We start from the raw sequence: 26,466 nt of genomic DNA on the forward strand, positions 1-26,466 counted from the left end.
TCAGGCTACTTTGGCTACTAGGTCTATCACAGAACCCTTTAAATCTCAGGCTACTTTGGGTACTAGGTCTATCACAGTATTTACACTTTAAATCTCAGGCTACTTTGGGTACTAGGTCTATCACAGCATTTACCCTTTAAATCTCAGGCTACTTTGGCTACTAGGTCTATCACAGAACCCTTTAAATCTCAGGCTACTTTGGCTACTAGGTCTATCACAGAACCCTTTAAATCTCAGGCTACTTTGGGTACTAGGTCTATCACAGCATTTACCCTTTAAATCTCAGGCTACTTTGGCTACTAGGTCTATCACAGAACCCTTTAAATCTCAGGCTACTTTGGGTACTAGGTCTATCACAGCATTTACCCTTTAAATCTCAGGCTACTTTGGCTACTAGGTCTATCACAGTATTTACCCTTTAAATCTCAGGCTACTTTGGCTACTAGGTCTATCACAGAACCCTTTAAATCTCAGGCTACTTTGGGTACTAGGTCTATCACAGCATTTACCCTTTAAATCTCAGGCTACTTTGGGTACTAGGTCTATCATAGTATTTACACTTTAAATCTCAGGCTACTTTGGGTACTAGGTCTATCACAGCATTTACCCTTTAAATCTCAGGCTACTTTGGCTACTAGGTCTATCACAGCATTTACCCTTTAAATCTCAGGCTACTTTGGCTACTAGGTCTATCACAGAACCCTTTAAATCTCAGGCTACTTTGGGTACTAGGTCTATCACAGTATTTACACTTTAAATCTCAGGCTACTTTGGGTACTAGGTCTATCACAGCATTTACCCTTTAAATCTCAGGCTACTTTGGCTACTAGGTCTATCACAGAACCCTTTAAATCTCAGGCTACTTTGGCTACTAGGTCTATCACAGAACCCTTTAAATCTCAGGCTACTTTGGGTACTAGGTCTATCACAGCATTTACCCTTTAAATCTCAGGCTACTTTGGCTACTAGGTCTATCACAGAACCCTTTAAATCTCAGGCTACTTTGGGTACTAGGTCTATCACAGCATTTACCCTTTAAATCTCAGGCTACTTTGGCTACTAGGTCTATCACAGTATTTACCCTTTAAATCTCAGGCTACTTTGGCTACTAGGTCTATCACAGAACCCTTTAAATCTCAGGCTACTTTGGGTACTAGGTCTATCACAGCATTTACCATTTAAATCTCAGGCTACTTTGGGTACTAGGTCTATCACAGTATTTACACTTTAAATCTCAGGCTACTTTGGGTACTAGGTCTATCACAGCATTTACCCTTTAAATCTCAGGCTACTTTGGGTACTAGGTCTATCACAGCATTTACCCTTTAAATCTCAGGCTACTTTAGATACTAGGTCTATCACAGCATTTACCCTTTAAATCTCAGGCTACTTTGGCTACTAGGTCTATCACAGAACCCTTTAAATCTCAGGCTACTTTGGGTACTAGGTCTATCACAGCATTTACCCTTTAAATCTCAGGCTACTTTGGGTACTAGGTCTTTCACAGTATTTACACTTTAAATCTCAGGCTACTTTGGGTACTAGGTCTATCACAGAACCCTTTAAATCTCAGGCTATTTTGGATGCTAGGTCTATCACAGGATTTACCCTTTGAATCTCAGGCTACTTTGGGTGCTAGGTCTATCACAGGATTTACCCTTTATAATCTCAGGCTATTTTGGGTGCTAGGTCTATCACAGGATTTACGCTTTGAATCTCAGGCTACTTTGGGTGCTAGGTCTATCACAGGATTTATGCTTTGAATCTCAGGCTACTTTGTGTGCTAGGTTTATCACATAATTAACCCTTTGAATCTCAGGCTATTTTGGGTACTGGTTAAATTCTTATGTGGAGATGTGTGGTTTAGCTATATGTTATATTTCTTTTCAGAACCAAAGTCTAACCAAGATGCCATTTTGGGTGGAGCCATTGGGGGAGGAGTGGGCTTACTGACTCTCATACTGTTAGTTGTTGGATGCTATACCTGTCTAACAAGGTGAGATCACATGACTCCTCAAACAACTTTCTGTTATAATAACTAGCTGTCTATCTGACTAGGTTAGATCACATGACTCCAAAAACAACAGTCTTTTATAATAACTGGCTGTCTATGTGACAAGGTAAGATCACATGACTCCAAAAACAACAGTCTTTTATAATAACTGGCTGTCTATCTCACTAGGTAAGATCACATGACTCTAAAACAAGTCTGTTATAATAGCCTGGCTGTCTGACTAGGTAAGATCACAGGACTAATAACTATCTGTGTATTTGACTAGGTAAGATCACATGACTCCTAAAACAAGTCTTAAAATAACTAACTGTCTGTCTGGCAGGCAAGATCACATTACTCCTAAAACATCAATCTGTTATAATAACTGGCTGCCTATCTGACAAGGTTAGATCACATGACTCCTAAAACATCAGTCTATTATAATAACTAGCTGTCTGTCTGACAGGTAAGATCACATGACTCCTAAAACAACAGTCTGTTATAATAACTGGCTGTCTGACTAGATCAGATCACACTACTCCTAAAACAACAGTTGTTATAATAACTGGCTGGCTGTCTACCTAGGTAAGATCACATGACTCCTAAAACAAGTCTGTTAAAATAACTGGCTGTCTGACTAGGTAAGATCACACTATAATAATTAACTGTCTGTCTGACTAGTTTAGGAGTAATAATTTGCAGTTGTTATGATTTGTTATGTTGGCATTAAGATGGTCAGAATCACAGAGGCTTGCATCAGTATAATTACCTAACAATAATACATGTACTACATATTATTTTATGTACTGTACATGTATTATTTACAAGACCAGTGTAATGAACAAATACAAGCCCCTGTTGTTGCAGTAAGGTGTAACTTCTATTCTTACAGCAATGTAACTTCATTATCAATTTAAAATTAAAAAAATATAAGAACTCAAAAGGCTTTTGATTTTCTTGTGTTGTGTGTGTACATTTGTGTGTGTGTGTGTGCGAAAAAGAGAGATGAATAAAACAGTGTTGTGTCATGGTGTAAGGTCTACAGTATCTTCAAATAAACAGTATGCTTTTGTAGCTGTGGAGAGAGACAGGTTGCAATCTTTATTATTCAGTTACCTAATAATTGTGATCTTCCTCTTGAGAAGGTACTCCTATGTTCCAATGTCAAGTAACACACCTCTGAATAAACTGTAAAAATTCTTGTTTTAATTAATAAAGCCATTATCACATTACACCAGGACCTGTTTGGTTCTGAATAGTTAATACAGGTATGCTAACTAAATAGCCTTAGAAGTCTTGTCGAGCTATACTATGGTGAACTGTAACACTGATGTAATTAGAAGTGGTTACCCATTAAGTATAATAATTAAAAATGGGTACCTATTAACTATAATTAGGAAAGGGTACCCATTAACTATACTGAGGAAAGGGTACCCATTAACTATTATTAGAAAAGGGTACTTATTAACTATAATTAGGAAAGGGTACCCATTAACTATAATTAGGAAAGGGTACCATTACCCATTAACTATATTGTTTAAGGACTGAAACCATTAAATGTATAATGAAAACACCTCCAACAAAAGGTACAGGCACCTAAAAGATACTATATAAGAATCAGATTCACTGGGTCAGTTGTTTTGCAGACATGATAGAAAATGACTAACTGTCTGTCTGGTAGGCAAGATCACATTACTCCTAAAACATCAATCTGTTATAATAACTGGCTGCCTTAGGAAAGGGTACCATTACCCATTAACTATATTGTTTAAGGACTGAAACCATTAAATGTATAATGAAAACACCTCCAACAAAAGGTACAGGCACCTAAAAGATACTATATAAGAATCAGATTCACTGGGTCAGTTGTTTTGCGGACATAATAGAAAATGACTAACTGTCTGTCTGGCAGGCAAGATCACATTACTCCTGAAACATCAATCTGTTATAATAACTGGCTGCCTATTTGACAAGGTTAGATCACATGACTCCTAAAACAGCAGTCTGTTATAATAACTAGCTGTCTGTCTGACAGGTAAGATCACATGATCACAATAAGACTTCTCAACCAGTGGTTAATGGCCATCAGCATCATTTTCATTTAGAACCAACAACATGTTGCCATGAAGTTTAATGAAAATCCTGTGTCAGTATGACAGCCCATGCAGGAGTAGCACTAGCCCTTTAAAGCAATCATGGCAGCCATTTTGTTTGTTGGAATTGGCATCATTTTAATACAGGAACACAAAAAGGAGTGTTGTGGAAGTGATATTAATGTTGGTATGGTTATTTATTCCAGATAGTGTTGTGGAGGTGATATTTATGTTGGTATGGTTATTCATTCCATGGAGTGTTGTGGAGGTAATATCAATGTTGGTATGGTTATTCATTCCAGGAAGTGTTGTGGAGGTGATATTTATGTTGGTATGGTTATTCATTCCAGGAAGTGTTGTGGAGGTGATATTTATGTTTTTATGGTTATTCATTCCAGGAAGTATTGTGGAGGTGATATTTATGTTGGTATGGTTATTCATTCCAGGAAGTGTTGTTGAGGTGATATTAATGTTGGTATGGTTATTCATTCTATGGAGTGTTGTGGAGGTAATATGAATGTTGGTATCGTTATTCATTTCATGGAGTGTTGTGGAGGTGATATTAATGTTGATATGGTCATTCATTCCATGGAGTGTTGAGGAGGTAATATCAATGTTGGTATGGTTATTCATTCCAGGAAGTGTTGTGGAGGTGATATTTATGTTGGTATGGTTATTCATTCCATGGAGTGTTGAGGAGGTAATATCAATGTTGATATGGTTATTCATTCCAGGAAGTGTTGTGGAGGTGATATTTATGTTGGTATGGTCATTCATCCCAGGAAGTGTTATGGAGGTGATATTAATGTTGATATGGTTATTCATTCCATGGAGTGTTGTGGAGGTGATATTAATGTTGGTATGGTTATTCATTCCAGGAAGTGTTGTGGAGGTGATATTTATGTTGGTATGGTTATTCATTCCATTGAGTGTTGTGGAGGCGATATCAATGTTGGTATTGTTATTCATTCCATGGAGTGTTGTGGAGGTGATATTAATGTTGTTATCGTTCAAGGAAGTGTTGTGGAGGTGATAAAAATTTTGGCATGGTTATTCATCCCAGGAAGTGTTGTAGAGGTGAATATTAATGTTGGCATGGTTATTCATGCCATGGAGTGTTGTGGAGGTGATATTGTTGGTATTGTTATTCATTCCATGGAGTGTTGTGAATGTGATATTATTGTTGGTAAGGTTATTCATTCCAAGGAGTGTTGTGGAGGTGATATTATTGTTGGTATTGTTATTCATTCCATGGAGTGTTGTGGAGGTGATATTATTATTGGTATTGTTATTCATTCCATGGAGTGTTGTGGAGGTGATATTATTGTTGGTATGGGTTATTCATTACATGGAGTCTTATGGAGGTGATATTAATGTTGGTATGGTTATTCATTCCATGGAGTGTCGTGGAGGTAATATCAATGTTGGTATGGTTATTCATTCCAGGAAGTGTTGTGGAGGTGATATTTATGTTGGTATGGTTATTCATTCCATGGAGTGTTGTGGAGGTGATATTAATGTTGGCATGTTTATTCATTCCATGGAGTGTTGTGGAGGTGATATTAATGTTGGCATGGTTATTCATTCCATGGAGTGTGGTGGAGGTAATATCAATGTTGGTATGGTTATTCATTCCAGGAAGTGGAGGTGATCTTTATGTTGGTATGGTTATTCATTCCAGGAAGTGTTGTGGAGGTGATATTTATGTTTTTATGGTTATTCGTTCCAGGAAGTATTGTGGAGGTGATATTTATGTTGGTATGGTTATTCATTCCAGGAAGTGTTGTGGAGGTGATATCAATGTTGGTATGGTTATTCATTCCATGGAGTGTTGTGGAGGTGATATTACTGTTGGTATGGTTATTCATTCCAGGAAGTGTTGTTGAGGTGATATTAATGTTGGTATGGTTATTCATTCTATGGAGTGTTGTGGAGGTAATATGAATGTTGGTATCGTTATTCATTTCATGGAGTGTTGTGGAGGTGATATTAATGTTGATATGGTTATTCATTCCATGGAGTGTTGAGGAGGTAATATCAATGTTGGTATGGTTATTCATTCCAGGAAGTGTTGTGGAGGTGATATTTATGTTGGTATGGTTATTCATTCCATGGAGTGTTGAGGAGGTAATATCAATGTTGATATGGTTATTCATTCTAGGAAGTGTTGTGAAGGTGATATTTATGTTGGTATGGTTATTCATTCCAGGAAGTGTTGTGGAGGTGATATTTATGTTGGTATGGTTATTCATTCCATTGAGTGTTGTGGAGGCGATATCAATGTTGGTATTGTTATTCATTCCAGGGAGTGTTGTGGAGGTGATATTAATGTTGTTATCGTTCAAGGAAATGTTGTGGAGGTGATAAAAATTTTGGCATGGTTATTCATCCCAGGAAGTGTTGTGGAGGTGAATATTAATGTTGGCATGGTTATTCATTCCATGGAGTGTTGTGGAGGTGATATTGTTGGTATTGTTATTCATTCCATGGAGTGTTGTGAAGGTGATATTATTGTTGGTATGGTTATTCATTCCATGGAGTGTTGTGGAGGTGATATTATTGTTGGTATTGTTATTCATTCCATGGAGTCTTATGGAGGTGATATTAATGTTGGCATGGTTATTCATTCCAGTGGAGTGTTGTGGAGGTGATATTATTGTTGGTATTGTTATTCATTCCATGGAGTGTTGTGGAGGTGATATTATTGTTGGTATGGTTATTCATTACATGGAGTCTTATGGAGGTGATATTAATGTTGGTATGGTTATTCATTCCATGGAGTGTTGTGGAGGTAATATGAATGTTGGTATCGCTATTCATTTCATGGAGTGTTGTGGAGGTGATATTAATGTTGATATGGTTATTCATTCCATGGAGTGTTGAGGAGGTAATATCAATGTTGGTATGGTTATTCATTCCATGGAGTGTTGTGGAGGTGATATTAATGTTGGTATCGTTATTCATTCCATGGAGTGTTGAGGAGGTGATAACAATGTTGGTATGGTTATTCATTCCAGGAAGTGTTGTGGAGGTGATATTCATGTTGGTATGGTTATTCATTCCAGGGAGTGATGTGAAGGCGATATTATTGTTGGTATTGTTATTCATTCCATGGAGTGTTGTGGAGGTGATATTATTGTTGGTATGGTTATTCATTCCAGGAAGTGTTATGGAGGTGATATCAATGTTGGTATGGTTATTCATTCCATGGAGTGTTGTGGAGGTAATATCAATGTTGGTATGGTTATTCATTCCATGGAGTGTTGTGGAGGTGATATTTATGTTGGTATGGTCATTCATCCCAGGAAGTGTTATGTAGGTGATATCAATGTTGGTATGGTTATTCATTCCATGGAGTGTTGTGGAGGTAATATCAATGTTGATATGGTTATTCATTCCATGTAGTGTTGTGGAGGTGATATTATTGTTGGTGTGGTTATTCATTCCATGGAGTGTTGAGGAGGTGATAACAATGTTGGTATTGTTATTCATTCCAGGGAGTGTTGTGGAGGTGATATTATTGTTGGTATGGTTATTCATTCCATGGAGTGTTATGGAGGTGATATTAATGTTGGTATGGTTATTCATTCCATGGAGTGTTATGGAGGTGATATTAATGTTGGTATGGTTATTCATTCCAGGGAGTGTTGTGGAGGCGATATTATTGTTGGTATTGTTATTCATTCCAGGGAGTGTTGTGGAGGTGATATTATTGTTGGTATGGTTATTCATTCCATGGAGTGTTATGGAGGTGATATTAATGTTAATATGGTTATTCATTCCATGGAGTGTTGTGGAGGTGATATTAATGTTTGTATGGTTATTCATTCAAGGAAGTGTTATGAGGTGATATCAATGTTAATATGATTATTCATTACATGGAGTGTTGTGCAGGTTACATTAATGTTGGTATGGTTATTCATTCCATGGAGTGTTGTGGAAGTGATAGAAATATTGGTATTGTTATTCATTCCATGGAGTGTTGTGGAGGTGATAGGAATGTTGGTATTGTTATTCATTCCATGGAGTGTTGTGGAAGTGATATAAATGTTGGTATGGTTATTCATTCCATGGAGTGTTGTGGAGGTGATAGAAATGTTGGTATGGTTATTCATTCCTTGGAGAGTTGTGGAAGTGATAGAAATGTTGGTATTGTTATTCATTCCATGGAGTGTTGTGGAGGTGATATTAATGTTGGCATGGTTATTCATTCCATGGAGTGTTGTGGAGGTGATATTATTGTTGGCATGTTTATTCATTCCATGGAGTGTTGTGGAGGTGATGTTTATGTTGGTATGGTCATTCATCCCAGGAAGTGTTATGGAGGTGATATCAATGTTAATATGGTTATTCATTCCATGGAGTGTTGTGGAGGTGATATTAATGTTGGTATCGTTATTCATTCCATGGAGTGTTGAGGAGGTGATAACAATGTTGGTATGGTTATTCATTCCAGGAAGTGTTGTGGAGGTGATATTCATGTTGGTATGGTTATTCATTCCAGGGAGTGTTGTGAAGGCGATATTATTGTTGGTATTGTTATTCATTCCAGGGAGTGTTGTGGAGGTGATATTATTGTTGGTATGGTTATTCATTCCAGGAAGTGTTATGGAGGTGATATCAATGTTGGTATGGTTATTCATTCCATGGAGTGTTGTGGAGGTAATATCAATGTTGGTATGGTTATTCATTCCATGGAGTGTTGTGGAGGTGACATTTATGTTGGTATGGTCATTCATCCCAGGAAGTGTTATGTAGGTGATATCAATGTTGGTATGGTTATTCATTCCATGGAGTGTTGTGGAGGTAATATCAATGTTGATATGGTTATTCATTCCATGTAGTGTTGTGGAGGTGATATTATTGTTGGTGTGGTTATTCATTCCATGGAGTGTTGAGGAGGTGATAACAATGTTGGTATTGTTATTCATTCCAGGGAGTGTTGTGGAGGTGATATTATTGTTGGTATGGTTATTCATTCCATGGAGTGTTATGGAGGTGATATTAATGTTGGTATGGTTATTCATTCCATGGAGTGTTATGGAGGTGATATTTATGTTGGTATGGTTATTCATTCCAGGGAGTGTTGTGGAGGTGATATTATTGTTGGTATGGTTATTCATTCCATGGAGTGTTATGGAGGTGATATTAATGTTAATATGGTTATTCATTCCATGGAGTGTTGTGAAGGTGATATTAATGTTTGTATGGTTATTCATTCAAGGAAGTGTTATGAGGTGATATCAATGTTAATATGATTATTCATTACATGGAGTGTTGTGCAGGTGACATTAATGTTGGTATGGTTATTCATTCCATGGAGTGTTGTGGAAGTGATAGAAATATTGGTATTGTTATTCATTCCATGGAGTGTTGTGGAGGTGATAGGAATGTTGGTATTGTTATTCATTCCATGGAGTGTTGTGGAAGTGATATAAATGTTGGTATGGTTATTCATTCCATGGAGTGTTGTGGAGGTGATAGAAATGTTGGTATGGTTATTCATTCCTTGGAGAGTTGTGGAAGTGATAGAAATGTTGGTATTGTTATTCATTCCATGGAGTGTTGTGGAGGTGATATTAATGTTGGCATGGTTATTCATTCCATGGAGTGTTGTGGAGGTGATATTATTGTTGGCATGGTTATTCATTCCATGGAGTGTTGTGGAGGTGATGTTTATGTTGGTATGGTCATTCATCCCAGGAAGTGTTATGGAGGTGATATCAATGTTAATATGGTTATTCATTCCATGGAATGTTGTGGATGTGATAGAAATGTTGGTATTGTTATTCATTCCATGGAGTGTTGTGGAGGTGATATCAATGTTGGTATGGTCATTCTTTCCAGGAAGTGTTGTGGAGGTGATAATAATGTTGATATGGTTATTCATTCCATGGAGTGTTGTGGAGGTGATATTATTGTTGGTATGCTTATCCATTCCATGGAGTGTTGTGGAGGTGATAATAATGTTGATATGGTTATTCGTTCCAGGGAGTGTTGTGGAGGTGATATTAATGTTGTTATCGTTCAAGGAAATGTTGTGGAGGTGATAAAAATTTTGGCATGGTTATTCATCCCAGGAAGTGTTGTGGAGGTGAATATTAATGTTGGCATGGTTATTCATTCCATGGAGTGTTGTGGAGGTAATATCAATGTTGATATGGTTATTCATTCCATGTAGTGTTGTGGAGGTGATATTATTGTTGGTGTGGTTATTCATTCCATGGAGTGTTGAGGAGGTGATAACAATGTTGGTATTGTTATTCATTCCAGGGAGTGTTGTGGAGGTGATATTATTGTTGGTATGGTTATTCATTCCATGGAGTGTTATGGAGGTGATATTAATGTTGGTATGGTTATTCATTCCATGGAGTGTTATGGAGGTGATATTTATGTTGGTATGGTTATTCATTCCAGGGAGTGTTGTGGAGGTGATATTATTGTTGGTATGGTTATTCATTCCATGGAGTGTTATGGAGGTGATATTAATGTTAATATGGTTATTCATTCCATGGAGTGTTGTGGAGGTGATATTAATGTTTGTATGGTTATTCATTCAAGGAAGTGTTATGAGGTGATATCAATGTTAATATGATTATTCATTACATGGAGTGTTGTGCAGGTGACATTAATGTTGGTATGGTTATTCATTCCATGGAGTGTTGTGGAAGTGATAGAAATATTGGTATTGTTATTCATTCCATGGAGTGTTGTGGAGGTGATAGGAATGTTGGTATTGTTATTCATTCCATGGAGTGTTGTGGAAGTGATATAAATGTTGGTATGGTTATTCATTCCATGGAGTGTTGTGGAGGTGATAGAAATGTTGGTATGGTTATTCATTCCTTGGAGAGTTGTGGAAGTGATAGAAATGTTGGTATTGTTATTCATTCCATGGAGTGTTGTGGAGGTGATATTAATGTTGGCATGGTTATTCATTCCATGGAGTGTTGTGGAGGTGATATTATTGTTGGCATGGTTATTCATTCCATGGAGTGTTGTGGAGGTGATGTTTATGTTGGTATGGTCATTCATCCCAGGAAGTGTTATGGAGGTGATATCAATGTTAATATGGTTATTCATTCCATGGAATGTTGTGGATGTGATAGAAATGTTGGTATTGTTATTCATTCCATGGAGTGTTGTGGAGGTGATATCAATGTTGGTATGGTCATTCTTTCCAGGAAGTGTTGTGGAGGTGATAATAATGTTGATATGGTTATTCATTCCATGGAGTGTTGTGGAGGTGATATTATTGTTGGTATGCTTATCCATTCCATGGAGTGTTGTGGAGGTGATAATAATGTTGATATGGTTATTCGTTCCATGGAGTGTTGTGGAGGTGATATTATTGTTGGTATGGTTATTCATTCCATGGAGTGTTGTGGAGGTGATATCAATGCTGGTATGGTCATTCATTCCAGGAAGTGTTACGGAGGTGATATCAATGTTAATATGGTTATTCATTACATTGAGTGTTGAGGATGTGATAATAATGTTTGTATTGCTATTCATTCCAGGAAGTGTTATGGAGGTGATAATAATGTTGATATGGTTATTCATTCCATGGAGTGTTGTGGAGGTGATATTATTGTTGGTATGCTTATCCATTCCATGGAGTGTTGTGGAGGTGATAATAATGTTGATATGGTTATTCGTTCCATGGAGTGTTGTGGAGGTGATATTATTGTTGGTATGGTTATTCATTCCATGGAGTGTTGTGGAGGTGATATCAATGCTGGTATGGTTATTCATTCCAGGAAGTGTTACGGAGGTGATATCAATGTTAATATGGTTATTCATTACATTGAGTGTTGAGGATGTGATAATAATGTTTGTATTGCTATTCATTCCAGGAAGTGTTATGGAGGTGATATTAATGGTGGTATGGTTATTCATTCCATGGAGTGATGAGGAGGTGCTATTATGTTGGTATGGTCATTCATTCCATGGAGTCTTGTGGAGGTGATATTAATGTTTGTATGGTTAAACATCAAATTTAAATGTACAATTATATAAATTAGTCTTACTTGGAAGTACATGTAGCTATCAGTAATTGTGTACTTATATGAAATATTCCAGATGCACTTAATGTCTTTTGTTTGAAAATATTATGTCTTGTTTATATGCAAAAAACATGCTCAAAATGACCATTTTCAGTTTGTACCAGAGGTTGACTAAAATCATGACACAGTGCAGCTGAAATTGCAATGACTGAGTAAAAGCTATTAACATATTTTCAACTCAGTGGACTTCCAAATTTTGCAAATCTACATCTTGACAAACACTCTCTGTGAAAAGAAATTGTTGAAATTACTTATGATGTGACTGTTCATTTACGGCCTACTTTATTTTCAGTGGGACATTTGATTTCTTCTTGAGTGGAATAGAAAATAAATGGAATATAATTTCCACTGAATGGCGTTCATGCTGATGAAAATTTGTCAGCTTAAAATGGTGCTGGTTTTTATTCTACAAGTTAAAAAGCTCTCTCTAACTGTCTACCATCAACTTCATAGGCAAAACAGTGCATGTAGATCTGATAATATTAATAAAGTTAGTGAAATCCAGTTCCTATGTAACGTTATATATCAATTGCAGAAACTTAAGTGAATGGTCAATCAGGGTCCATATTTCCATGAAATGATGTTGTGGAGAGCGGGAAATTAAGCTTCAGCATACAGCTCTATGCCAAATTTGCATTTAATCCAAGTAGTGTTGGTAAATTAATAATAAATACTGTATGCCAGATTTTCTTGAAAATGCAATCACCACTGGTAAAAAAACATAAATGCTCTATGTTAAATTTGGTTGAAATTCAACCGCCATTGGTAAAATAACATAAATGCTGTATGGCAGATTTGGTTGAAATTCAACTGCCATTGGTAAAATAACATAAATGCTGTATGGCAGATTTGGTTGAAATTCAACCGCCATTGGTAAAATAACATAAATGCTGTATGGCAGATTTGGTTGAAATTCAACCGCCATTGGTAAAATAACATAAATGCTGTATGGCAGATTTGGTTGAAATTCAACCACCATTGGTAAAATAACATAAATGCTGTATGGCAGATTTGGTTGAAATCCGACTATAAACTGGTACATTAATATAAATGGTATAAGCTAAATTTGGTTGAAAATTCAGTCACCATTGGTAAATTAATATAAATGCTCTGTACCAAATTTGGTTGAAATTCAACTAGCATTGGTAAACTATAATACTTTATGCCAAATTCAGTTGAAATCCAGCTATAATTGGTAAATGAATATAATGCTGTGTGACAGATTTGGTTGAAATCTAACCAGCACTGATAAATTTAGGCTGTATGCCATATATGACTGAATTCCAGTTTCTTTGGTAAATTAGGGATGTATGCTATTTTTGTCTGTAATCTAACTTGCAGTGGGAAATTCATATTGTGCTGTATGCCATTTTGGTTGAAATCCAACTAGCATTGGTAAATTAAGGCTGTATGCCAAACCTGCATGAAATCCAACTTGCAGTGGGAAATTCATATTGTACTGTATGCCATATTTGATTGAAATCCAACTTGCATTGGTAAATTAAGGCTGTATACAATATCTGCATGCAATCCAACTAGAATTAGTAAATTAATATAAGGCTGTATGCCATATTTGTCTTTAATCCAACTGGCATTAGTAAATTAAGGCTTTATATCAAATCTACATGAAATCCAAATTGCATAATGTAAATTAATATAATGCTGTGTGTCAAATGTGGTTGAAATCCAACTAGCACTGGTAAATTAAGGTTGTATGCCAGATTTGGTTGAAATCCAACTAGCATTGATAAAATAAGGCTGTATGCCAGATTTAGTTGAAATCCAACTGGCACTGGTAAATTAGTATAAAGCTGTATGACAGATTTGGTTGAAATCCTACAATTTGTTTATGGTTATGCTACTGAAAACAACATAAGGAGGAGAGGTAATCAGGGGGCTTAACTGCTGTAAATGATAAAGCTGCATGCCAAATTTGAGAAAAAATCTCAGATTACTTTGGAAATTGAATTCATTTGAGGTCTCCTTAGTTTAAAGCTGCATGTCAGATTTTCTTGAAAATCAGATGGTAAAAGTAATGCAACAGAAACCAAAGTTAGTGGGATGCACAATCCCTTATTAATTTATGTCATGGAACTCTGGAAACCTGATTTGTTCAGGATCTTTTCATTATAAAACTGTATGTCAGATTTGGTTGAAATTCACTATCTTTACTAAAGTTCAACTGTGGAAATGAAAGTTTCGAGGTTAGGCAATCAGTGGCCATAACTTTTCATAATATAGACAACTGAGCTCTTACAAGGTTTCATTAGTCAAAATTGGATAATTATAAGTAAAACTAGCTGTCTTGTAGAAAATAAATTTTTGTGACAAATTGAAAATGTGATTATGGTAGCGGTCTACTGACTTCATCTGATGAGCTGTAAATGATTTTCATCCACATTATACAGTACTTTTTATGCTAGATGACCAAAAGTGAACTTGGTACCTGAATAACAGACTTAGAATTATATCATCAAGAAATTACTAGTATTGTAATCATGCCAAACACACAAGTCAATCTAAACTGGAGACTAACAAAACAATTGTGTTTACCAAACCTCACTCTAAATATTATGTATTAGGTACTTGAAAGAGAAGAAATTCACTTTAAATGTTATCATAGTGAAGTGTAATTTGGTTAAAGTTTATGTAGATTTGCTGCAAGTATAACAATGAATTTAACAGTAACACTCAGTCCAAAACAAAGAATGAATGAAAAGTCAGAACATATTTCTCCAGAAACATTCTGGACATTTTTCTGTGCCAGACATATGGCACAGCATGTTGTCTTACTTTGTAATCAGTACATTTTATTCATCTGTTACTTATTTTGTTTCCAGACATGAGTTCTTCAACATCTACAGTTACTTTGTAAATAATCTGTATTTTGGGGAAGCAAGAAGCCTTTCATTTGGGGGTCAAAAAGGTCATACTTTATGGTTGCTGACTGAATTATTATGACCCATTGAAAAATAATCTCCTGTCATCCATGCTCTGTTAGTACCTACATAAAACACAGGGTTCACATATAATGTACTAAACCTGAACTCACCTCTGTCTGTGTGGGTTTGAGTCTAGGATTTGGCTAATGTGGGTATGTGAGAAAGCTTGCCAGTAGCTTCTCGTGGGTCATGGTTCTTCCCGGGGCTTTCCTGTGTTCTTCCTCCATCATTAATACTGGCTGCCATGCATAGCCTATCATGTGGTGAAAAATGGCATTAAACCCCACAACAACAACAACAACAACAACTAATCCTGATTCTGGAGTTTACAGTAGTGCAAAAGAATAAAATATCTATAAACTAGAAATACATGTGCACACACACACACACACACACACACACACACACACACACACAGAAATGAGTTTTAGCTCTCAGGATAATGTTTTTATGAGTTAAAGTCCCAGCTGACCTCCAACAGCCAGCATGTAATACATATAAATAGAATGATATCAGAATTGGAGAAGGTTCAATGCAGTGTGAAGTGTAAGCTTTAAATATAGAAGATAAATGTGGTCATTATATTTTACTTTTACATTCTTTACCCCAAGAATGTTTAAGTTAGAATTCTTTATTTTTTCTTAGACTGTTAGGCCGTGTTTTCTTTTTTAAGAATCACTTTAGTAAATGAACATAAATATAATGTACACAGCAACATGTAATTTCAATAAGAATCATGGGCCACTTGAGACACTCATAGGCAAATTTAGATGCGACACTATTTATTTTATCTCAGTTCTTTTCTTGTACTAAAATTGTAATCCTGACCAGACATTCCTGGAAACAAGGAAATTATACATAATGACATTTTTCTAGATTCCATAGAGTTTACCAATTCTATGTTAAAACTCCACTTGTACTCTCAGCTTGTCTGCACAATTTCCAGTAAGCTACTCTGAATATGTCATGTGCCGAAAAGAATTTAATTCTCCACTAAATGTCCTCTTTGCCATATTTCATGTGCACTACTAATGTGTTCTATGCAAATGAACTTCAGTTGTTGTTGTTGTTGTTATAGGGTTTAACGCCATTTTTTAGCACATGATAGGCTATACATTTTTGCCAGTATTAATGGTGGAGGAAGAACCTGGGAAAACCCCTGGGAAGAACCACTGACCCATGTGAAGCTACTGGCAAGCTTTCTCGCATACCAACATTGCCTGAATCCTAGACTCGAACCCATGCAGACGTAGGTGAGATGGCAGTGATCCGTAACGGAGAGCGCTTTAGACCACTCAGCCACTCGGGGCCCCTGAACTTCAGTAAGTTGGATTTCAGCAATAATCAGTATTCAGGGATCACATTAGACTTGAATTTTAGGAAGAAGTGACTTCACCTTTTTGACAGAAAGGGAGAAGTGAGAGCTGAACAGGGAGAAGTGGGAACACTAGATAGATAGATAGATGTGTGTGTGTGTGTTGTTTTCATTCTCTTGTTTGAATTATGCTCTCTATTTCCCAGTATGCATATTGCATTTGACATTGGTTTTAAGCAGTCCTTTATTTTCAAGTAGAAATTTTTTTGAGTTCTTTCTACATTAAAACACATCTGGTGCATGTTTAAAAACTACCATATTCATATTCATATTTTGGCAATACAGTATGACTTAAAAAGAGAATAACAGAAGCTATACATTGTAATGCATTTTAATTGAGTAACTAGGTTACAGTATTGTAATTGCAAGTTAGTACAAATGCTTTATCAACTACCATTAGTCAAGAATTTTTCTTTTGACTTTCTGAAAGTTACGCCATCTCTCAAATTCCATAACATAGCATTGTCTTGTATGTTTCTGACCTACATACTGTAATTGCATTTTAAAGCAAAATCTTCAATACCGTGATATTTTAGACTTTCTATGAATTTTCCTGAATATATTTGCCCAAAAGTTTACAAAAAGAGACAATCTAATAAAGTTGTGTTTCCCAGACACAGCGATGTCCGCCATTATTTTTCCTTAAGAGGTTCACTTATGGCTCCAAACTAATTTTTATAAGAAAATAATGTACATGAGACTGTTAAAATATTCAAGTTGCCAATTCTATTCTTAAAACACAAATTGCTATTTACATAATTTTAAGTTTCGAAACACAAGTTTGTATTTTTTTATCATCAAGGGATAATTTGCGGCAATCAGGCATTAATTGTTGCTAACTTACTTGTGAAAAGGCTAATGGTCAATCAGCTATCAAGACACATGCCTGTGAATGTGCAAGAGTTTGTTGGTGCAGTTGATATCAACACCAACTATTTGACGGCTTGAAGCGTACATTTTGCCTTGAGGTATAACATAACACTGGGACTAGCCTGGTCACGGTGAGGGGGCATCTCAAAATGGATGGTCATTCATTGTTCCTCTAAAAAAATCTCAGGATGAAGTGTTTGCTTTCCAAACAGAAGAAGGTGACATTTATATTTTTTAGGCGATTTAGTTGCCCACTTTACATGTACTTGGGTGCATGACCCCTGGTAATGTTTAGGAGTTCTGCTAATTTGTCTTTGAATTTCAGCTGATTCCTACCCATTTTATTACCTTTATAAAAACACATAAAGAATATATTTTGATTTCATTCCTTAAAGTTCTTTCTGTCATCTGTGTGTTCTATTTTTTTGTGAAGGGGAGTGAAGAAGGGCAAGAGTGACAAACACTCAGTGGTCAGTCGAGGAGATTATGGAGAAATAGAGTTTTTCCACAACCCAATCTATGATAATGGTCCTTCTGGTATAAGTCCCTACCCAGCTCGGCCTTACCCAGGTTATGCCAACCCAGAAACTGAGTACAATCCCTACCACCAGCAGTCAGATGTGGGTATTTCTGCATACCAAGAGAGACCTAGCATCAAGTATGAGGAAGACAATGATCAGTTTGTATGGAAACTCTCAGCCTAATCAAAGCAAATTAGTACCATGAAATGTTCACAACTTTGTACATATATATAATCTGCTTGTATCACTGGTTTTGTCATAATTTTATTTTGTAAAATTTTTTAAATGTAGGATATACTTATGTATGACTATTCATTTTAGTATGTACTGAATAAGACCTTGTTGGTTAGTTATTATACTTGATTTGGAGACAAAAAAATTATATATCCATTTAGATTTATCAATGCTAATTCTCAAGGTCTAGCATGGAAAGAAATATCTTCTGTGTAAAATACATATGTTAAATTTTAATTGAACAGTCATATTGCATGTGAAAGATTTTGCAAATGTCAGTCCTATCTTCCATGATACCTGACAAGACTGAAGCTGTTTTCCAAAAATCGAAGAGTAATCATATACAGGGACATATATTTAGGAGATATCAGGACTTGTACTCACATCAAAGACACATAATGAAAGACTGCCAACAAATGTTATTTCAATGTGAATATCTCAAGGGCTGTAATTTCATGCATGCATTCAAATAGTTGACTTCAATATGGTATCCAAAAGCTGTTAAATGTAAGTCATTAACAAGTTTATGATGCTTCCTCTGCACTACTTATTACAAATGCAATATGCTTGAGTCCTATTAAAGCTTGGAGCTTTTAGCTTTTGCTTACATCTAAAGCATTTTCAGCTTCTTGTTGATCTATGTCCAGTACTCTAAGCCTGTTGTTGACCTAATGCCGGTGCCCTTTACCTATTGTTGACCTATTTACAGTACTCTGCATGGAAAAAAATGAGCTCACACATTTCAGTATTGTAGCAACAGATGTTACATGAGAAACCTTTCAAATACATGACAATAAGTTGTTAATGTATTTTTTTATTTTAGCTTTTAAATTTAAAATGCTTGTACTAAAATAAAACTCCTGTAATTTTATAATTTTTTTGTTTCATTGTATGAATTTTATATATTTTCAATTATATCTTATCAAAAACGTCTGTTGTCTTTGAAATTTTTGTTCATTGTATGAAATTATGTATAGTTTGAATTATACCTTATCTAAAATGTCTGTTATGTCTTTGAAATTTTTGTTCATTGTATCAAAATGACATAGTTTCATTTACACCTTAATCAAAAATATTTCAGCTCCTGTCATGTCTTTGAAGTTTTTGTTTAATTGTATGAAAATATGCAGAGTTTATTTATACCTGCAAAAAGAGAACATTGTAGATTGACATTTGTTTTTAGTTTGCTAGGCTGTCCATCTGTCAACATTTGCTATTTTCAACTTATGAAAGACATATGAATTTAACCTAAATTAACAGAATGCAACTTAAGACAGCTTTTAAAATTATACAGGGGGTGGTTTCCATAGCAACCAGATGGACAAACCAATTTTCAACAGAACAGTTAAGCCAGTTTAGATCAAAGTTGTTAAAAATGTTCCATAGGACATACTGAATCCAAGCAAATATTGGGTTGCCTTTGAATAAGTGATGCAACTTCTATAAAAGCAAGATGGAAATCAACTTCTCCATAACAGCTGAGCCTATTTGATTCAAGTGTGGCAGTAACATTCCCTACTTTATATTTTGAAGAAAAAAAATTGCGTCTGGGGTAGCTTTCCTAGCAATGATATGTTTTCCATAGCTTTTCCAGTATGGATGAGGTAACTTGGTCAAACTTAGCAGAAGTGTTCATTTGGACATGCTCTATTGAATTAGTGTCTGGGGTGTTTCCCATTGCAGACAAGTGGAGAATCTATTTTTGACTTTTCTCCAGAACAGCTAATTTAGTTATACAGTATCTATTCAATTCAATCCTAGATATCGTTTTTGGGGGGCATACTCTAATTTGTGTCCAGGGTGGCTTTCTAAGCTGCAGTATAGTGTTTATAGAATCTAGGTTGAAAATAGTTTTTAAATTGTTCCCACAGAAGTTAAATTAACTTGGTATAACATTGTTGTTTTTTAAGGACATACTCAGCCCTGGTATTAATGTAATTTTAGGATATCCATCAGAAGTATTATGCACAGGTTGGCTTCATTAGCCATGGTGTAGGTTCCAATGCAGTCATGCAAATATTCCATCTACAGAAGTTAAAACTGTTCTTAAAATTAAGTTGGAATCTATTCATCTGATTGGATATAATTTAAATCTTATGTTGGAATCTATTCATCTGATTGGATATAATTTAAATCTTATTTTGGAATCTATTTATCTGATTGGATATAATTTAAATCTTATTTTGGAATCTATTTATCTGATTGGATATAATTTAAATCTTATGCAAAGTTGACAACTCTTACCATTAAGATTGGTGTTGGCTCAGTTGGAGTCTAGGTGGAAAACTGGTTTCAGCTTCTCCATATTGGCCAAGTCAGTCTTATTCAAATTTTGCAGAAATGTTTCTTCAGATATCCTGTATTTGAGTCTGGGTGGATTCCATAGCATGAAGACTGGTTGTCAACGTTTTGCCAGAGAGTTTCATACTGGGAGAATCAGACACTCTGTATTGGTTCTGTGTCAAGAAATACAATAAAATCTACCTACATTTCCATTCTATAAATTTAAACTCTTATTAATATCAGTCCCATAATATAACTTTAAAATCAGCAATTAATATCAGTTCCTAGTATAATTTTAAGTTCAGCAATTAATATCTGTCCCTAGTATAATTTTAAGTTCAGCAATTAATATCTGTCCCTAGTATAATTTTAAGTTCAGCAATTAATATCTGTCCCACTTGGGACTCTTATTGAAGAATTCACCACCATTGTTTTTATAACCATCATGTTTAATCAAGATTTTGAGCATTTTGCTTCATTTATGACATGTGTGTTTAAGTTCTAATCAACATAGCATTAGATGACATGTGTGTTTAAGTTCTAATCAACATAGCATTAGTCAGTAACATCAAGTAAGAAAAAGTGTACAGGATTCTGATTGAACAAGTCATCTCCATTTTGAAAATGTGCTAATTATATATTGTTGCCATCAAGAGTTGTTTATATGAATCCCTGTTTTATATGAGTTTTTATGATAATGTATCTGATGCACCATGTCTCTAATAATAGGTGGAATAAAGGTCATATTGATGTACGATGTCTCTAATCAAGTTAGAGGTGGAATAAAGGTCATATTAAGCTTGTGTCTAAACATTAAAAGATGAAACCTGCTAAAATGAAAGGTTGGGATTTTTATCTTCAAGAATACAGTCTCATAATAAGTCACGCCAAAAGTCGTGGACCTTTTTTATCAATTGAGAATAAATTATAGCATACACGTTATGATTTTACTTTTGCTTAGATACGGAATTGTCACTGTACAACCTGATACTGTTTATTATGTTTGATATGTTTCTCCATGCAAGCATTAGCTATTTCCACATCTGGTTGATGATTTCTTTACATGTAAAAACGTAATAAGTGTACCATTCAAATTATGAATGAGGACTCTATTAGACTTGATGACTATCACCAATACTGAATACAGTATACTGTTCAAATTATGAAGACTCTATTAGACTTGTTGAATATCACCAATGCTGAAAACAGTATGCCATTCATATCATGAATGAAGACTATTAGACTTTATAAATATCACCAATGCTGAATACAGTATACCATAAATATCATGAATGAAAACGCTATCAGACTTGATGAATATCACCAATGCTGAATACAGTATACTGTTCAAATTATCAAGACTCTATTAGACTTGTTGAATATCACCAATGCTGAATACAGTATACCTACCATTCATATCATGAATGAAGACTATTAGACTTGCTTAATGTCAGTAATGCTGAATACTGTATACCATTCAAATTATAAATGAAGACTCTTTTAGACTAGCTGTGTGTCAAAAGCTGGTTACAGTATTATTTTCAAATTATGAATGAAGACTCTTTGAGAATTGGTGAATGTCACTAAGAAAATAATTTAGTAAAGAATATTTATACTTTGTTACTAGCTGATTATGACTATTTGTAAAGGAAAGAATATTGATACTTCATTACTAGCTCATTAGGACTATTTGTAAAGGAAAGAACATTGATACTTCATTACTAGCTCATTAGGACTATTTGTAAAGGAAAGAATATTGATACTTCATTACTAGCTGATTGGGACTATTTGTAAAGGAAGGAATATTGATACTTCATTACTAGCTGATTGGGACTATTTGTAAAGGAAAGAATATTGATACTTCATTACTAGCTGATTGGGACTATTTGTAAAGGAAAGAATATTGATACTTCATAATACTACTTGGTGATTGGGACTATTTGTAAAGGAAAGAATATTGATACTTCATTACTAGCTCATTAGGACTATTTGTAAAGGAAAGAATATTGATACTTCATTACTAGCTGATTAGGACTATTTGTAAAGGAAAGAACATTGATACTTCATTACTAGCTGATTGGGACTATTTGTAAAGGAAAGAATATTGATACTTCATAATACTACTTGGTGATTGGGACTATTTGTAAAGGAAAGAATATTGATACTTCATTACTAGCTCATTAGGACTATTTGTAAAGGAAAGAATATTGATACTTCATTACTAGCTGATTAGGACTATTTGTAAAGGAAAGAACATTGATACTTCATTACTAGCTGATTGGGACTTTTGTAAATGAAAGAACATTGATACTTCATTACTAGCTTATTGGGACTATTTGTAAAGGAAGGAATATTGATACTTCATTACTAGCTGCTTGGGACTATTTGTAAAGGAAAGAATATTGATACTTCATTACTAGCTCATTGGGACTTTTTGTAAAGGAAAGAATATTGATACTTCATTCCTGGCGGATTGGGACTATTTGTAAAGGAAAGAATATTGATACTTCATTCCTAGATGATTGGGACTATTTGTAAAGGAAAGAATATTGTTACTTCATTACTCACTGATTGGGACTTTTTGTAAAGGAAAGAATATTGATACTTCATTACTAGCTCATTAGGACTATTTGTAAAGGAAAGAATATTGATACTTCATTACTAGCTCATTGGGACTTTTTGTAAAGGAAAGAATATTGATACTTCATTCCTGGCGGATTGGGACTATTTGTAAAGGAAAGAATATTGATACTTCATTCCTAGATGATTGGGACTATTTGTAAAGGAAAGAATATTGTTACTTCATTACTCACTGATTGGGACTTTTTGTAAAGGAAAGAATATTGATACTTCATTACTAGCTCATTAGGACTATTTGTAAAGGAAAGAATATTGATACTTCATTACTAGCTGATTAGGACTATTTGTAAAGGAAAGAACATTGATACTTCATTACTAGCTGATTGGGACTTTCGTAAATGAAAGAATATTGATACTTCATTACTAGCTTATTGGGACTATTTGTAAAGGAAGGAATATTGATACTTCATTACTAGCTGCTTGGGACTATTTGTAAAGGAAAGAATATTGATACTTCATTACTAGCTCATTGGGACTTTTTGTAAAGGAAAGAATATTGATACTTCATTCCTGGCGGATTGGGACTATTTGTAAAGGAAAGAATATTGATACTTCATTCCTAGATGATTGGGACTATTTGTAAAGGAAAGAATATTGTTACTTCATTACTCACTGATTGGGACTATTTGTAAAGGAAAGAACATTGATATTTCATTACTAGCTCATTAGGACTATTTGTAAAGGAAAGAACATTGATACTTCATTACTAGCTCATTAGGACTATTTGTAAAGGAAAGAATATTGATACTTCATTCCAAGCTGATTGGGACTATTTGTAAAGGAAAGAATATTGATACTTCATTACTAGCTGATTGGGACTATTTGTAAAGGAAAGAACATTGATACTTCATTGCTAGCTGATTGGGACTATTTGTAGAGGAAAGAATATTGATATTTCAGTACTAGCTCATTGGGACTATTTGTAAAGGAAGGAATATTGATACTTCATTACTAGCTGATTGGGACTATTTGTAAAGGAAAGAATATTGATACTTCATTACTAGCTCACTGGGACTTTTTATAAAGGAAAGAATATTGATACTTCATTACTAACTGATTGGGACTATTTGTAGAGGAAAGAATATTGATACTTCATTACTAGCTGATTGGGACTATTTGTAAAGGAAAGAATATTGATACTTCATAATACTACTTGGTGATTGGGACTATTTGTAAAGGAAAGAATATTGATACTTCATTACTAGCTCATTAGGACTATTTGTAAAGGAAAGAACATTGATACTTCATTACTAGCTGATTGGGACTTTTGTAAATGAAAGAATATTGATACTTCATTACTAGCTTATTGGGACTATTTGTAAAGGAAGGAATATTGATACTTCATTACTAGCTGCTTGGGACTATTTGTAAAGGAAAGAATATTGATACTTCATTACTAGCTCATTGGGACTTTTTGTAAAGGAAAGAATATTGATACTTCATTCCTGGCGGATTGGGACTATTTGTAAAGGAAAGAATATTGATACTTCATTCCTAGATGATTGGGACTATTTGTAAAGGAAAGAATATTGTTACTTCATTACTCACTGATTGGGACTTTTTGTAAAGGAAAGAACATTGATATTTCATTACTAGCTCATTAGGACTATTTGTAAAGGAAAGAATATTGATCCTTCATAATACTACTAGCTGATTGGGACTATTTGTAAAAGAAAGAATATTGATACTTCATTCCTAGCTGATTGGGACTATTTGTAAAGGAAAGAATATTGATACTTCATTGCTAGCTGATTGTGACTATTTGTAAAGGAAAGAATATTGATACTTCATTACTAGCTCATTGGGACTATTTGTAAAGGAAAGAATATTGATCCTTCATAATACTACTAGCTGATTGGGACTATTTGTAAAAGAAAGAATATTGTTACTTCATTGCTAGCTGATTGTGACTATTTGTAAAGGAAAGAATATTGATACTTCCTTACTAGCTGATTGGGACTATTTGTAAAGGAAGGAATGTTGATAGTTCATTGCTAGTTGGTTGGGACTATTTGTAAAGGAAATAATATTGATATTTCATTACTAACTGATTGGGACTATTTGTTAAGGAAAGAATATTGATACTTCATTAAAAGGATTTCTCTATGACCATTCACAAAAATGTCTTAAAAAGGGGAGCAATTATTTTTTTTGAAGATTTCCTCCACAAAAACCCTAAGCTTAATATTTATGCCACAGTTTCTTAGAATTTATCTTGCTCTTAAAAAAGACCCTGTTGTAAATTCTTCCGTTGATCTCTAGGATTGAATGTAAACCCTTCAACTTTATTTTAATTATGTAAAAATTAATCTGTCAGTTGTTTCACCGTACCTACTAAATTTGTTAGAATATATAATGTAAAAATGATTTTATAATTGAAATGCGTTAAGTTATTGGGTAACCTGCCATTTTAATTTGGAACAAAATGTTGACAGATACAAACATTCACAATATTTAGTATGAGATTTTGTCCCTTGATATTGATGTATCACATCCAGTTTTAGTCGCAATAGAAAAATTGTATCTATTTTTTGTAAAATTCCTTTTGAGAATATATTCCAGCAATATGTATATTTTTAAATAAACATATTTTGAAATGTATCTAACCTAATCAAGAAATAAAGCAATCTTTATTACTAGCTTCATTCTTTTTTCTTTGTAAGATGTTAGAAAGTACACTACAAGCAAAGCAAGCTACCACAACATACATCTTAGTGATAAATTATTGAAAATGTATGAATCAAAATGGAAGCTAAGATTTATTGCTGAATCACATTAGCAAAGCAGGACATACCAGTTGCATATGAAACAGTTACGTTTTGGCGTAAGTGTTTCATATATTTCCTAAACCCCTTGATAGATTCTCATCATACTTGGCACAGATCATTGTTAAATTAGGTCAGGTTTGCCCAACATTCATAAAGGGACTGAGACATAATAGTTATAGACATACATAAAAGGACTGAGACATAATAATAATAGTTATAGACGTATATAAAGGGACTGAGACATAATAGTTATAGACGTATATAAAGGGACTGAGACATAATAGTTATAGATGTATATAAAGGGACTGAGACATAATAGTTATAGACATATATAAAGGGACTGAGACATAATAGTTATAGATGTATATAAAGGGACTGAGACATAATAGTTATAGATGTATATAAAGGGACTGAGACATAATAATAGTTATAGACGTATATAAAGGGACTGAGACATAATAGTTATAGACGTATATAAAGGGACTGAGACATAATAGTTATAGACGTATATAAAGGGACTGAGACATAATAGTTATAGACGTATATAAAGGAAGAGATATAAGTTCATGAAAGTGGTAATAATAAAGGCTAAAATTCTCATAGAGATCAACTAAGATCAACATTAATCAATTTTAGTTTTGTTTTAGCTGAACAAACATAACTTTCCACACAATGGAAAGC

The 26,466-nt window shown here is 34.5% G+C and overlaps 1 protein-coding gene across 1 annotated transcript in view; it reads left to right on the forward strand.

Annotated features, from left to right (window-relative positions):
• The window catches only part of LOC149806280 (uncharacterized), a 386,203-nt gene extending 360,547 nt beyond the window's left edge, over positions 1–25,656 (forward strand). Inside the window, exons 53-54 of the mRNA XM_089935557.1 lie at positions 1,891–1,996; positions 17,773–25,656. Of these exons, the coding sequence (XP_089791683.1) occupies positions 1,891–1,996; positions 17,773–18,043 (377 nt within the window). The 3' untranslated portion in view covers positions 18,044–25,656. The remainder of the gene's footprint in view (positions 1–1,890; positions 1,997–17,772) is intronic.
• The last annotated feature ends 810 nt before the right edge of the window (positions 25,657–26,466 follow it).

This window comes from Sinohyriopsis cumingii, chromosome 2 (assembly GCF_028554795.1).
Source record: "Sinohyriopsis cumingii isolate HCF-2022 chromosome 2, ASM2855479v2, whole genome shotgun sequence".
NCBI lineage: Eukaryota > Metazoa > Mollusca > Bivalvia > Unionida > Unionidae > Sinohyriopsis > Sinohyriopsis cumingii.